A 14,814-nucleotide genomic window follows, 5' to 3' on the forward strand; every position below is an offset into this window, starting at 1 on the left:
ATCTCAAATTTTTTTTGGCAGGCACATGCTCCTAGGCTATCCTGTGAAAGTGCCAGAGTTAGGCACCATTCAAAGTAAATCCTGACTACGCCATTGGAATTCAGCCATTTGAAATATCATAACTCCACTCGCAAGTTGCATAAAGATGTAGATAAAAGAATTATTTATCCTAAAAACCTTAAAAATATGTAATCGACTCGCAAATTAGTCTAAAATATGCGGGTAAAAAACTGTTAATTGAGATCGTTAAACAATGCCACAGGAGGTACCTCCCTTTTTTCATTCCTTGATAGTCCCCCTACCCTGAACAGAAGTCTTAGATACGCCTCTGACTCTGCTTTATTGACTATTTTGGTTTTGGTATTAGGTATCGAGGTGTAGATGGAAAAAGGTATTCTTTTTGTTAATTCAAAAATTAAAACTATAAATATATTTCTTATAAGTTTGTATTGCTGGATGAGATTTATTAATGCTTTATTGTTATATAATATACAATTTATAATATAGAAAACTGATACCCGTAAAAGTTCATGTCAAATTACTCAATTTAATCGGGGTAGTCCTATATTAGAGAAATTTTGCATTACTTACTTGGACTACTTTAGGGACGTAAACTATTATGCAGGTATGTTTTATTTAAATGCTCAATATATAGAGAAGGCTCCTCATAAGAAAAACAATTGGGCCCCTCACCTATTCAATCTGGTCCTGATAATATTCTTGCCTTACTTGGTTTATGTATATAGTGCCGAGTCGTGTACTCATTTAATTTTATTATAGTTATACTTCATTAAAAAGCATTTTTTTTTGTTCCCTGATTTATTTATTTTGGTAAAATTCTAGTTAATTGCCTTCTTGCTATCTTGGAAAGGGTTTAGATTAGGAAAATGAAACTTTCAGGGATGGGTCTACAGGCTGAAGTATGTCCTGGAAAGGTATTTTAAAGTACCCACCTCCATTTCTTCTCCCTCTAGAGGGCCCTGAAATTTGTCTGCATGACCTATTGAAATTTTGACAAAAGAACATTTACCTTAATTTTAAGTTACTACTTGATTTTTCTCTGCCTTTAGTTCTGAAAATACAATTCCTGTTATTTGAGTAGAATTTTGAGCCACATCAATGCTTTTTTCAAAATTTAGGAAAAGTATTGGCATATCTTTAAAACCTTATAAAATGGAATTGAGTAAAGTTATGAAGCTGAAAATAATTTTGTTGTACTTCAATTAAGCAGAAGATCTATTTTGCAAGGTTTCCCTTTTATAACACATATATTTTTAAAGGTCAGGGCCCTGTAGAGGGAGAAGGAGTAGAGGTAGTTGCTTCAAAATATCTTCCCGTGACACATTTTAGTCTGTAGACCCATACCTGAAAGTTTCATTTTCCTAGCCTAAACCCTTTCTGAGATAGCAAGAAGTCAATCAACTAGAATTTTACCTCAAAACTTTCTTCTATACCTATTATAAATGCTACCCAATCCTTGAAGTTTGATTAGAATTTGATCCTCCCCCTGCAGTTACCTTCTCTTGATTATGTCACTACATAGCCTCTGAATTTTCATGTTACAGGTGGATTAATGCAAATTTACATATAATCTTTTCTTCAAAATGACGAAATCTCCCTCCCAGTATTCAACCAATAGGAAATCATTTATAAAAAGTTCTCATGCCAAGGGGCGAAACTTATCATTTTGCGGTTAGCAACTGAATAAAGAGGATTAAAGCAAGTTTAAATAGATACTAACTGGCGACCATCATAGTTCAAGGAGTTGTGTCACGACGTAAATGGTCAAATAGTCTATCAGATGAAAGTTCTAGCTCTAGTTTATCGTCGCTAGAACACATCATGGGATTGTTTCGAGACAATAACCACAATATGAATGTTAGCTTCAAGGAAAGAAAAACCTTTGGTAAGATTTGCCTTTTTTTTAATTTGGTAAAAATGAGGGAGCGATGATAAAATAAGCGATAATAATTTTTTTGGAGGAGGGGGGATTTGAATAAGGGCTACCGAGAAATTCGGGAAAAATTAGGACTAAGCTGGAGTGAGGCCATGGGAGAGTGGATCGGGAATTTAACAAGCTGGATAGTGTAATTCTTTGAAAATATAAGGCTTTCTGGTCGAATATCTCGTTGATGATAGTTTATAATTCTATTGAACAAAAATTGGGGTACAACTTGGTAGTCAGCTTTAAACTCAGTCTTTGGTGGACAAAAATGTTACTTGGTTAGTTTATGTTGCCTATAAGACAAAGTCAATTAACTAGAATTTTACCAACATTTTTCCTTCTCTAGACATATACCCACAAATCAGATAAGGAAAAAGGGTAAAATTCTAGTTAATTGACTTCTTGCTATCTCAGAAAGGGTTTAGTTTAGGAAAATGAAACTTTCAGGGATGAATCTACAGACTAAGTTATACCCCGGGAAGGTATTTTGAAGCAACTACCTACACTCCTTCTCCCTCTAGAGGGCCCTGACCTTTGATGACCTTTAAAAATATGTGTTATAAAAGTGAAACCTGACAAAATAGATCTTCCGCTTAATTAAAGTACAACAAAATTGTTTTCAGCTTTATAACTTTGCTCAATTCTATTTTATAAGGTTTTAAAGATATGCAAATACATTTCCTAAATTTGGAAAAAAAAACTTTGATATAGCTCAAAATTCTACTCAAATAACAAGAATTGCATTTTCAGAACTAAAGGCAGAAAAAAATCAACTAGTAACTGAAATTAAGGTAAAATGTTGTTTTATCAAAATATCAATGGGTATAGACCTGTCATGTAGGCAAATTTCGGGGCCCTCCAGAGGTTGAAGGAGTGGAGGTAGGTACTTCAAAATTCCTTCCCGGGACATACTTTAGCCTGTAGACCCATCCCTGAAAGTTTCATTTTTCTAACCTAAACGCTTTCTGAGATAGCAAGAAGTCAATTAACTAGAATTTTACCAAAAAAAGTAATACACTAAGTATTAGACTCTCCATGCAAAATTTTCTCCAAATGTAGGGTTATTGGTTACAAAATTATGGAAACTAAAACAAAGAATTATGGAAAGCAGGCCGCCCAGAACTCATTATCAAACAGTTCGTGGTAACGAACTGTCGTAAGGAGCGACGCGGCTCAATAGTAAACGAAACTCTAAAAATCGGAATTTTGATGCTAAAAGATACATCAAAAGAATCGGATTTTCATGCTGATTTTAAATATATAAGTTTCAACAAATTTAGTCTTTGTAATCAAAAGTTACGAGCCTGAGAAAATTTACCTTATTTTGGAAAATAGGGGGAAACACCCCCTAAAAGACATAGAATCTTAACGAAAATCATACCATCGCATTCAGCGTATCAGAGAACCACATAGCAAAAATTTCTAGCTCCTATCTACAAAAATGTGGAATTTCGTATTTTTTGCCAGAAGACAGATCACGGGTGCGTGTTAATTTTTTTTTTTTTTTTCCCAGGGTTCATTGTATCGACCAAGTGGTTCTAGAATGTCGCAAGACGGCTCATTCTAACGGAAAGTAAAAGTTCGAGTGCCCTTTTTAAGTGTCCCAAAAATTGGAGGGCACCTAGGCCCCCTCCCACGCTCATTTTTTTCCCAAAGTCAAAGGATCAAAATTTTGAGAGCCATTTTGTTCCGCATCTTCGAAAACCATAATAACTATGTCTTTGGGGATGACTTACTCCCCCGCAGTCCCTGAGGGAGGGGCTGCAAGCTCAAACTTTGACCAGTGTTAACATACAGTAATGGTTATTTGGAAGTGTACAGACGTTTTCAGGGGGATTTTTTTTTGGTTTGGAGGGTAGGGTTGAGGGGAGGGGGCTATGTGGGAGGATCTTTCCTTGGAGGAATATGTCATGGGGGAAGAGAAATTCAATGAAAAGGGCGCAGGATTTTCTAGCATTAATATTAAAAAAAAAACAATGAAAAAAAACATGAATTGAAAGTAAGGAGTAGCATTAAAACTTAATAAAACAGAGATTATTAAGAATATGAGGGGTTATAAAAATACTTTAGCATAAAGAGCGAGGTATTTAGGAGGAGATAAATACCTCGCTCTTTATGCTAAAGTATTTTTAGTAATTTTAACTATTTATTCTACGGCCTTTCTGATTTAGGGGGTCATTCTTAAAGAATTGGGACAAAACTTAAGATTTAGTGTAAAGAGCTAGGTATTAACGAGGGGACATAACCCCTCATATACATAATAAAAATATTAGAATACAAAAGTTTGTTACGTAAGTTAATTCTTAAGTTACGTTTTTTTTTACTAATACAAACGTTCGTTAAAAATTAAAAGTTCTAGTTGCCTTTTTAAGTAACCGAAAAATTGGAGGGCAACTACGCCTCCATCCCCACCCCTTATTTCTCAAAATCTTCTGATCAAAATTAAGAGAAAGCCATTTAGCCAAAAAAAGGATTTAATATGCAAATTTCAGCCAAAATCAGCCATTGCGGAGAGCCAAAATCAAACATGCATTAGTTCAAAAAAGTTCAGAAATTAAATATAAAAAAACAGTTTTTTCACCTGAAAGTAAGGAGCGACATTAAAGCTTAAAACGAACAGAAATTACTCCGTATATGAAATGGGTTGTCCCCTCCGCAATCCCTCGCTCTTTACACTAAAGATTGACTCTACTTTTTAAACAATTAAAAACTTTAGCGTAAAGAGCGAGGCGTTGAGGAGAGGACAACCCATTTTATATACGGAGTAATTTCTGTTCGTTTTAAGTTTTAATGTCGCGCCTTACTTTCAGTTAAAAAAACTAGTTTTTTTTATTTAATATTACAAAGAACAAAAAACTAAAGCATAAATTTCCTCAAGAATTTTATATAGTAATCTGTTAATTACCAATATATTCCTTCTCTAAAAGAAAATTAAATTAAAACAAGTTAAGCTCAGAGGCGTCACTAGCCACAATGTTGGGGGGGGGCAATGAATTTTACCGACTCGCTATTCATTTTTAGCGACTGATTTGGAGGGTATTGCTATCAAAATTACTTCATTTTTTTCTTTGTTGACTGATAATGATCTTCTTTCGATTGATTTTGCATCATATATTTCCATAAACCCATTTACCATAAAAAAAAAGGTAAGAGGTAAAGGATACGACATTAGACTTTACAGTCCGTACCGGCGGTGCTGATCTCCGTTTCTTGGCACTTCAGCCAGGAGGTGCAATGGGGGGTTGGGGGCCAGCCAACCTGTGCTTTCGCACACCCTTCCTGTTTACCTTCCCCAGATTTCTCCAGGTACCCATTTAGAGCTGGGTCGACTCTGGCTAAGCTTACAGGGTCACGCCACTGACCCCCGTCCCAAACTAAACAATTGGGTACACTGGGATTCGAACCTTGCGTCCTCTCAGACAAAGGATCCCGAATCCAGCGCACCAACCCACTCGGCCCGGGCCATTTACCATAATAAAAAAATAGCCAGTAAATAGTGGTGCTTCACGCCAGAGTCTTATCAATTGTCTGAAAACATTTGATGGGAGCGTCCCCCTCCCGCCAAATATGATGCCCCTGCTTAGTAGGGGCGGATCCAGGATTTTTTTTAGCAGGGGGTGCAAACAAAGAAATACCAGCAATTTAAAGGGCACCTCAATGATTATACGCCGTAAGTAGGTTGTGGAAATGGTCGTAAATTTAATCTAAAATCTGTTGAGGGTTGAATTTCTAATAAATCTGTTGAAATTAAAATGATGTAAAAATATTATTACAAAAAACAGTAAGTTATAGAAACCACCCCGCCATAAAAAAAATGAAAAGCTGTTCACCCTCTACGAAAAATATGATATTTAATATGGCAACATGATGTTATCCCCAAATCCACCACTACGTTAGGGGGGGACGCCCCCACCTGAATCTGCCACTGCTGCTTAGGTCTACAATAATTTTGTAATTTGTTCAAAGGTAACCGAAAATACCCTTGACCAAAAGATTAATACCCGTAAAGCCATAAGCAATTTTGATCATGAAGGTGAACTACAGATTCTGAAAAAAAATTTCTTACATATTCTTAATAACTGGCAGTAGTGTAGGTCCAGCATTTTTATTGGGGGGTAAAAGGGGTTGCTACACCCACGGAGTTAAGGTGCATGTAATATCCTTCAGGGGAAAAGGATGTTGGAACATTTTTGAAAAACAAGCATAAATGTGTTTTCAAGATATCTGAACACATGTTCTGGAAAATTATTTTGTTATGTGTACTGAACACTCATTGAAAAAAAGCAAAGGTGACATGTTGCTGCCCTAAGTCTTTAATGATACATTTTCTTCAAGCAGAAAAGAAGATACGTTAACATATTGTTTGGTTAAGTATGGTCAAATTACCATACTTAACTAAGACGCTACTAGGTTAAATTCAAAACTTTACACAAAACATATTAAATACACAGGTCTAAGGCTTGGGACAATCCATGCCAGAGATATTTAGATATTTAGAAATATTTCAATGATTTACGGTTTTCACAAGTATCTTTCTAGGCTCTGTTCTTTACCAGGAAATACTCCTTAAATACAACTAGCCTTTCACATGTTAATTTCTCCTTTTCTTCTGCTGTGTTACCATAAACTTTTATATTTAACGAAGATAATTGAATGATATGGTTCCTCACATTACTAATGACATTATTGATTCCTCATAAATTTTCTTCCAACTCCAAACCTAATTAATTAAAAAAAAAAAAAAATGTTTCTGGAATAAAATGTAGAGGGTGTATTCATATCCACTTATGAAAGTTTTAAAACAAGATAATCTGATCTTGAACTGATAGATTTTAGAAAGTAAAAGAAACTTGAATATCAACAAATTTGACAAACATTAGGAAGTGGAACGAACCCCTGTTTTTTCCGCTTTTTATGGCACTTGGTATTAACCAAGTGACATATAGCAATCGCCAATTCTGTCGGTCTGTCTTTCTGTCTATCGGTCCCGGTTTTGCTACTTTAGGCACTTCCAAGTAAGCTAGGACGATGAAATTTGGCAGGCGTATCAGGGACGGGACCAGCTTAAATTAGAAATAGTAGTTTTCCCAATTTGACCATCTGGGGGGGGGGCGGTTAATTCGGAAAAAATAGAAAAAATGAAGTAATTTAACTTATGAATGGGTGATGGGATCTTTATGAAATTTGATGTTTGGAATGATATTGTGTCTCAGAGCTCTTATTTTAAATCCCGACCGGATCTGGTGAAATGGGGGGGGGGGAGTTGGGAGGGGGAAACCTAAAACTTGGAAAACACTTAGAGTGGAGGGATCGGGATGAAACTTGGTGGGAAAAATAAACACAAGTGCTAGATACATGATTGACATAAACGGAACGGATCCGCTCTCTTTGGGATAGTTGGTGGGGGGGGGGTTATTTCTGAAAAATTAGAAAAAATGAGGTATTTTTAACTTACGAACAGGTGATCGAATCTCAATGAAATTGTATATTTAGAAGGATATCGTGGCTCAGAGCTCTTATTTTAAACCCGACCAGATCTGGTGACTTTGGGGGGGGGGCTTTAGTTGGGAGGGGGAAACCTAAAACTTGAAAAACACTTAGAGTGGAGGGATTGGGTTGAAACTTGGTGGAAAAAATAATCACGAGTCCTAGATACATGATTGACATAACCGGAACGGATCCGCTCTCTTTGGGGTAGTTGGGGGAGGGGTTAATTCTGAAAAATTAGAAAAAATGAGGTATTTTTAACTTACGAACGGGTTATCGGATCTCAATGAAATTTGATATTTAGAGGGATATCGTGTCTCAAAGCTCTTATTTTAAATCCCGACCGGATCTGGTGAAATGGGGGGGGGGAGTTGGGAGGGGGAAACCTAAAACTTGGAAAACACTTAGAGTGGAGGGATCGGGATGAAACTTGGTGGGAAAAATAAACACAAGTGCTAGATACATGATTGACATAAACGGAACGGATCCGCTCTCTTTGGGATAGTTGGTGGGGGGGGGGGTTATTTCTGAAAAATTAGAAAAAATGAGGTATTTTTAACTTACGAACAGGTGATCGAATCTCAATGAAATTGTATATTTAGAAGGATATCGTGGCTCAGAGCTCTTATTTTAAACCCGACCAGATCTGGTGACTTTGGGGGGGGGCTTTAGTTGGGAGAGGGAAACCTAAAACTTGAAAAACACTTAGAGTGGAGGGATTGGGTTGAAACTTGGTGGAAAAAATAATCACGAGTCCTAGATACATGATTGACATAACCGGAACGGATCCGCTCTCTTTGGGGTAGTTGGGGGAGGGGTTAATTCTGAAAAATTAGAAAAAATGAGGTATTTTTAACTTACGAACGGGTTATCGGATCTCAATGAAATTTGATATTTAGAGGGATATCGTGTCTCAAAGCTCTTATTTTAAATCCTGACTGGATCTGGTGACGTTGGGGGAAGTTTGGGGTGGGGGAACCTAAAATCATGAAAAACGCTTAGATTGGAGGGATCGGGATGAAACTTGGTGGGAAAAATAAGCAGAAGCCTTACATACGTGATTTACATAATTGGAACGGATCCGATCTATTGGGGGGGGGGGGTTAATTCTGAAACATAAGAAAAAATGACGTATTTTTAACTTACGAAGGAGTGATCGGTTCTTCATGAAACTTCATATTTAGAAGGACCTCGTAACTCAGATCTTTTATTTTAAATCTCAACCGGATCAAGCGTAATTGGGGGGAGGGGGGGCGGAAATCTTAGAAAATACTTAAAGCGGTGAGATCAGGATGAAACTGGATGGGAAGAATAAAAACCTGTAAGATACGTGACTGACATAACCAGACCGTATATGCTCTCTTTGGTGGAATTGGAGGGGGGGGATAATTTTGAAAATTGAGGTATTTGTAACTTACGAAAGGGTGACCAGATCTTAATGAAATTTGATATTTAGAAGGATCTTATGCTTTAAAGTTCTTATTTTAAATTCCGACCAGATCATGTGACGTTGGGGGGAGTTGGAGGGGGAGACCGGAATTCTTGGAAAACGTAAAAATTGGGGTATTTTTATCTTACGAATAGATGATCGGATCTTAATGAAATTTGATTTTTAGAAAGAATTCATGTCTCAGACCTCATAGTCCAAATCCCGACCAGATCGTTTGACATTGGGGGGAGTTGGAGGGGGAAATCTTGGAAAAACACTTGGAGTGTAGGAATCGGGATGAAGCTTGGTGGATAGAATAAACAAATGTCCTTGATACGTGATTGACAGAATCGTACTGGATTCGCTCTCTTTGGGGGAGTTGGGGGGAGGGGTTCAGTGACTTGGCGAGTTTGGTGCCTCTGGACGTGCTAGGACGATGAAAATTGATAGGCGTGTCAGGGAGCTGCACAATTTGACTTGATAAAGTCGTTTTCCCAGATTTGACCATCTGGGGGGCTAAAGGGAGAGGAAAAATTAGAAAAAATTAGGTATTTATAACTTACGAGTGGGTGATCGGATCTTAATGAGTTTTGATATTTAGAAAGACATCGTGACTCAGAGCTCATATTTTAAATCCTGACCGGCATTAAGCCTCTTATTTTCCTTTTTAAATCAATCTATTGATTCATAGAATTTTGTTAGAGCTCATACCGTATGATCTCTTGGCTCTTAGCTCTTCTCGCCTCGTCACAAGTGCCATATGAGCTCTTAGCTCTTGTTTCTTTTTAAAAACAATAGATTAGTTCAAAAAAATCTCCAAGTAGAGAGCAAAATTTATTTTAGGAGGAGCTACAGTTTGAAAGTTAACTGATAAATTTTTTTTTTCCAAATTATTGGGGGCATCTGCCCCCTTGCCCCCCTACCTCGAGCGTTTTTTTCAAGGGTGGGTTACCAATATTAAAAATGATTTTTTTTCGGGGAGGGGAATACCAATAGTAAACAAACTCTATTTTTAAGGACAATTAGACCAGACGCCGCGACATTTGTGTATACAGGTATGACATTCAGGTGCGAGAGGTATCAAGAACACAAGAAATGTCATGAGGCTACTTTTTTTTTAAAGAAGAAGGTTCTTTAAATCATTCTTAGGGAGAGGGGCTTCTTTTACCTATCTGCGTACAGGTATGTGCATTAACTCAACCTCAACGATTATTACTGGTAATCTACGCATTACTTGGGCTTTTAGCTTGCTTGAAATTAAGTAATGTTTGAGGTCATTCGTAAAGGCTTGCAAGGATTAGGTAAACATTTGGATCCAGATCAATGTTTAGATGCATTGTTGGGTTAATACCATCTCATTACTGATATGAGTAGGTCAGGTGTTTGTTTTAGAGGATTATGTAAGTGGTATCGAAATCCCAGGTCATTGAATATAATGAACAATCCATAAGAAACGTTTAGAACAAGAAGTCTATGGAGCTTTTTGGGTTCCCAACACTTCAGGAGTCTAATAGTTTTTCCACATTTTGCAATAATCGTCTCCCCCCCCCTCCCAAAAAAAAGTATACCAGTCAAAACAACCTCTGGTGCACTCCCTTGGGGGCTAAATCCACCAAAAAACATTTGAAAAGGCTCTAGATTATAAATATAAACTTATTCTTAATATGCTAAACGGCGAGCCCTGATCTCCTCCCCCCCCCCCCCAAAAAAAAAGAAAAATGTATGTATGGTTAAAAAATGTTTACTTGATATTGAACCTCTGATCGAGGGTTGAGTTTAGCTTCTTCATGCTCATTGTTGTTTCACATACTTTAATGAGCAAGTTAGTCGGGTAGCCCTTGAAGTCAAAGTGATCATGCTGAAAATCCCCTGAACAAGCCTTGTATCCGACCTTGGCATGTCTACATCAAAACCATCTGGTCTGGTATGTTCAAAGGTAAGGAAGGCCAAACAAGAAAATGCTAATTGATGGGATGCTAAAAGTGATGCAGATACCCTGGCTTAAATTAGTTAAGGGGGCTCGGTGAGTGTCCTAATTACAATGTAGAACGTTACTCTTGGCTACCATTCACACACTGCAACAAAACTTAATCGGTGCCTATGACAAAGTGACATTTAAGAAATAAATTAACATAAATGAGAAGTACCATAACATGAAGCAAAAAAGAAGCAAAAGACGCACTAAAAACAAATATAAACAATAATTTCGAAAAAAAAAAAACTCATAGGAATAAACCTCATGGATCAGTGAGTTCTTTTAAAATGTCTTGACTCTGAAGTTGGGTTGGTCAGAGATTACCTATGCATATGTAAGAGTCCATGGGGGTAAACACAGATACTTCACAATATTAAGTACACAATATAGTCAATACAGAGCTTTTTTATGGCACTTGGTATTAACCAAGTGATTAATAACCAGGCAAACCAGGTAAAACCAGGCTGATTAATTCAGAAAAATAGAAAAAAAATGAAGTATTTTTAACTTACGAACGGGTGATGGGATCTTAATGAAATTTGATGTTTGGAAGGATATTGTGTCTCAGAGCTCTTATTTTAAATCCTGACGAGATCCGTTGACATGGGGGGGGGGGTTGGAGTGGGGGGGGACCTAAAATCTTGGAAAATGCTTAGAGTGGAGGTATCGGGATGAAACTTGGTGGGAAAAATAAGCAGAAGTCCTATATACGTGATTGACATAGCTGGGATGGATTTCCTCTGTTTAGGAGAGTTTGGGGGAGGGGTTAATTCTGAAAAATTAGAAAAAATGAGGTATTTTAAATTACGAAGGGGTGATCGGATCTTAATGAAATTTGAAGTTTGCAAGGACATCGTGTCTCAGAGCTCTTATTTTAAATCCCGACTGGATCCGGTGACATTGGGAGGAATTGAGGGGGGGAACCTAAAATCTTGGAACACGCTTAGAGTGGAGGGATTGGATGAAACTTGGTGGGAAAAATAAGCACAAGTCTTAGATACGTGATTAACATAGCCAGAACGGATCCGTTCTCTTTGGGGGAGTTGGGGGGGGGGGTTATTTCTGAAAAATTAGAAAAAATTAGGTATTTTTAACTTATGAAGGAGTGATCGGATCTTAATGAAATTTGATTTTTGGAAGGATATCGTGTCTCAGAGCTCTTTTTTAAAATCCCGACCGGATCCGGTGACTTTGGGGGGATTTGGTGGGGGGGGGGAACCTAAAATCTTGGAAAACGCTTAGAGTGGAGGGATCAGGATGAAACTTGGTGGTAAAAACAATCATAAGTCCTAGATATGTGATTGACATAACCGGGACGAATCTGCTCTCTTCAGGGGAGTCGGGGGGAGGAGGGTTAATTCTGAAAAATTAAAAAAACGAGGCATTTTTAACTTACGAAGGGGTGATTAGATCTTAATGAAATTTAATGTTAGGAAGGATATCGTGTCTTGGAGCTTTTATTTTAATTCCCGATCGGATTTGGTAACATTGGGGGGAGTTGGGGGGGGGACCTAAAATCTTGGAAAACGCTTAGAGTGGAGGGATCGGAATGAAACTTGTTGGTAAAAATATTTATAAGTCCTAGATACGTGATTGGCATAACTGGAACGGATTCGCTCTCTTTGGGGGAGTTGAGGGGGGGTAATTTAGAAAAATTCGGAAAATGAGGTATTTTTTACTTACCAAAGAGTGATCAGATCTTAATCAAATTTGATGTTTGGAAGGATATCATGTCTCAGAACTCTAATTTGGAATCCCGACCAGATCCGGTGAAGGGGAAGTTGGGGGGGGAGGGGGGAACCTAAAATCTTGGGAAACGCTTAGAGGAATCGGGATGAAACTTGGTAGGAAAAATAAGCACAAGTCCTAGATACGGGACTGACGTAGCCAGAACTGATCTGCTCTCTTTGGGGGATTGGGGGGAGGGTTAATTCTAAAAAATAGAAAAAAATGAGGTATTTTTAACTTACGAAAGAGTGATCATATCTTAATAAAATTTTATATTTAGAAGGACCTCGAAACTCAGATCTCTTTTTTAAATCCCGACCGGATTCAGTGTCACTAGGGGGGGGGGACTGGAAATCTTAGAAAACGGTTAAAGTGGAGAGATCATGATGAAACTTGGTGGAAAGAATAAGCACAAGTCCAAGATAGGTGACTGACATAACCGGACCGGATCCACTCTCTTTGGTGGAGTTGGGGGGGGGGGGGTGATTCGGAAAAAAATTGAAAAAATTAGGTATTTGTAATTTACGAACGGGTGATCAGATCTTAATGAAAGTTGATATCTAGAAGGATCTTGTGCTTTAAAACTCTTATTTTAAATCCCGACCAGATCCAGTGACATTGATGGGAGTTGGAGGGGGAAACCGGAATTCTTGGAAAACGTGAAAATCGAGGTATCTTACGAATGGGTGATCGGATCTTAATGGATTTTGATATGTAAAAGGACCTCGTGACTCAGAGCTCTTATTTTAAATCCCGACCGGCATTAAGCCGCTGATTTTCTTTTTAAAGCAATCTATTGATTCTTAGAGTTCTGCTAGAGCTCATACCATATGAGTTCTTGGCTCTTCCGACCTCGTCACAAGTGGTATATGAGCTCTTAGCTCTTGTTCTAGTTACTTGACACCGAACTTCACTATTGCGAGCGTATTCCCCTTGATCAACAACACTAAATGTTTAAGACTTTGACAAAATACGACAGACAAAGTAACCCCATCAGCTTCACCTCGGTAATTAAAAAAAAGCTGCACCCGTTTTACCTAGCTTCAAAATTTGTTCGTGACTTCACAAAGAACCTTCACTACCAGAAAATGTGCAACTTTTTATTCAATTGAAGTACCAGGAACTTTTTGTATATTTTAACAGCTATTGTGTCTCAATTAAAGGATCAAGGGTAAACGAAAGGGGTTTAAGATGTAGACAAAAATTACCCAAAATACCCCGATTTGCCTTAATAAAAGACAAATTTGTTGGACAAATACATGAAATACCCACATCTTTCAACATGAAACGCTGGTTAATGGTAGGGAGAGATTTTGAAAAAAGAACAAAAAGGTACATATTTAAACTTTCTTTTGTGTAACTTTTTTTTATCAATTTAGTGTAAATTAACACGTGATGTATTCGCACCTTCTTACAAGAAAAGCTGTTAACGGAAACTGGACAGATATTTACTCTTTGTAACTCCACACCTCCTTTATTAAAATATACTTTTAATTTTTAAAAGGGTGGGGCTGACAACCCCCCCCCCTCCAACCTACCCGCAACCCCAATTGAAGATTTGGAAGTTCCGCAAGTTGCTCATTGTAAACAAATACTACTACTATAAACAACTCACTTCAGCACCGAAACGACCGAGGCCAACACAGCTACGCATAGTCCTCCTCTATCCGAATGTATTCAACACCTCCCTCCTTACTATCTTAACAATGGGCAACTGGCATAGTCTACAGTCCTTGCCCCATGGACTGGAAGAGGGGTTATCAAGCCCCGAGACAAGGTTATTAGACACATTAGGACTATTTCTAACAAAACGACTACCTCGAAATTTTGATCGGATGCATTTGGGGAAAAAACGTTGGGGGGGGGCTGGCTACTCTTCGATCACTTTTGACTCTTAAAAGGACTACTAGAACTTCTGATTTCCAAAGGAATGAGCCCCTCTGAAGTTTGTACGATCAGCCCTTCCATAAAACCTTTTATTTTAACAATGAACAACTTGCACGACTTAAAGCCCTTGCCCAGGAGGCTGGGGTCATCAGAAGGCATGTAAGTTATACAGGGCAATTTAAGCGCAACTCAGAAGCCAATTTGATATTTTTCGGCTTTTAGTCGAAAACGCAGTCTTTAAGCGGCCTAACAGAAAAAGATAAGGCATAGCATGGCGGAATTACTATAATTTTTTATTATCCAACTTAATTATGACAAACTAATGCTTGTGGATTATTAAATTAAAAAAAACATTTTTTTCAA

The 14,814-nt window shown here is 37.7% G+C and overlaps 1 protein-coding gene across 2 annotated transcripts in view; it reads left to right on the forward strand.

The window, feature by feature from the left end:
* Window positions 1–1,675: 1,675 nt before the first annotated feature.
* Window positions 1,676–14,814, forward strand: part of LOC136041944 (microtubule-associated proteins 1A/1B light chain 3C-like) — a gene marked incomplete at its 3' end in the record, with an annotated part of 29,620 nt that continues 16,481 nt past the window's right edge. For both annotated transcript variants that reach the window (XM_065726758.1, XM_065726757.1), the window contains 1 exon segment: window positions 1,676–1,906. In XM_065726758.1, the coding sequence (XP_065582830.1) occupies window positions 1,843–1,906 (64 nt within the window). In that variant the 5' untranslated portion in view covers window positions 1,676–1,842.

The sequence above is a fragment of the Artemia franciscana genome, unplaced genomic scaffold, assembly GCF_032884065.1.
Source record: "Artemia franciscana unplaced genomic scaffold, ASM3288406v1 PGA_scaffold_51, whole genome shotgun sequence".
Taxonomy (NCBI): domain Eukaryota; kingdom Metazoa; phylum Arthropoda; class Branchiopoda; order Anostraca; family Artemiidae; genus Artemia; species Artemia franciscana.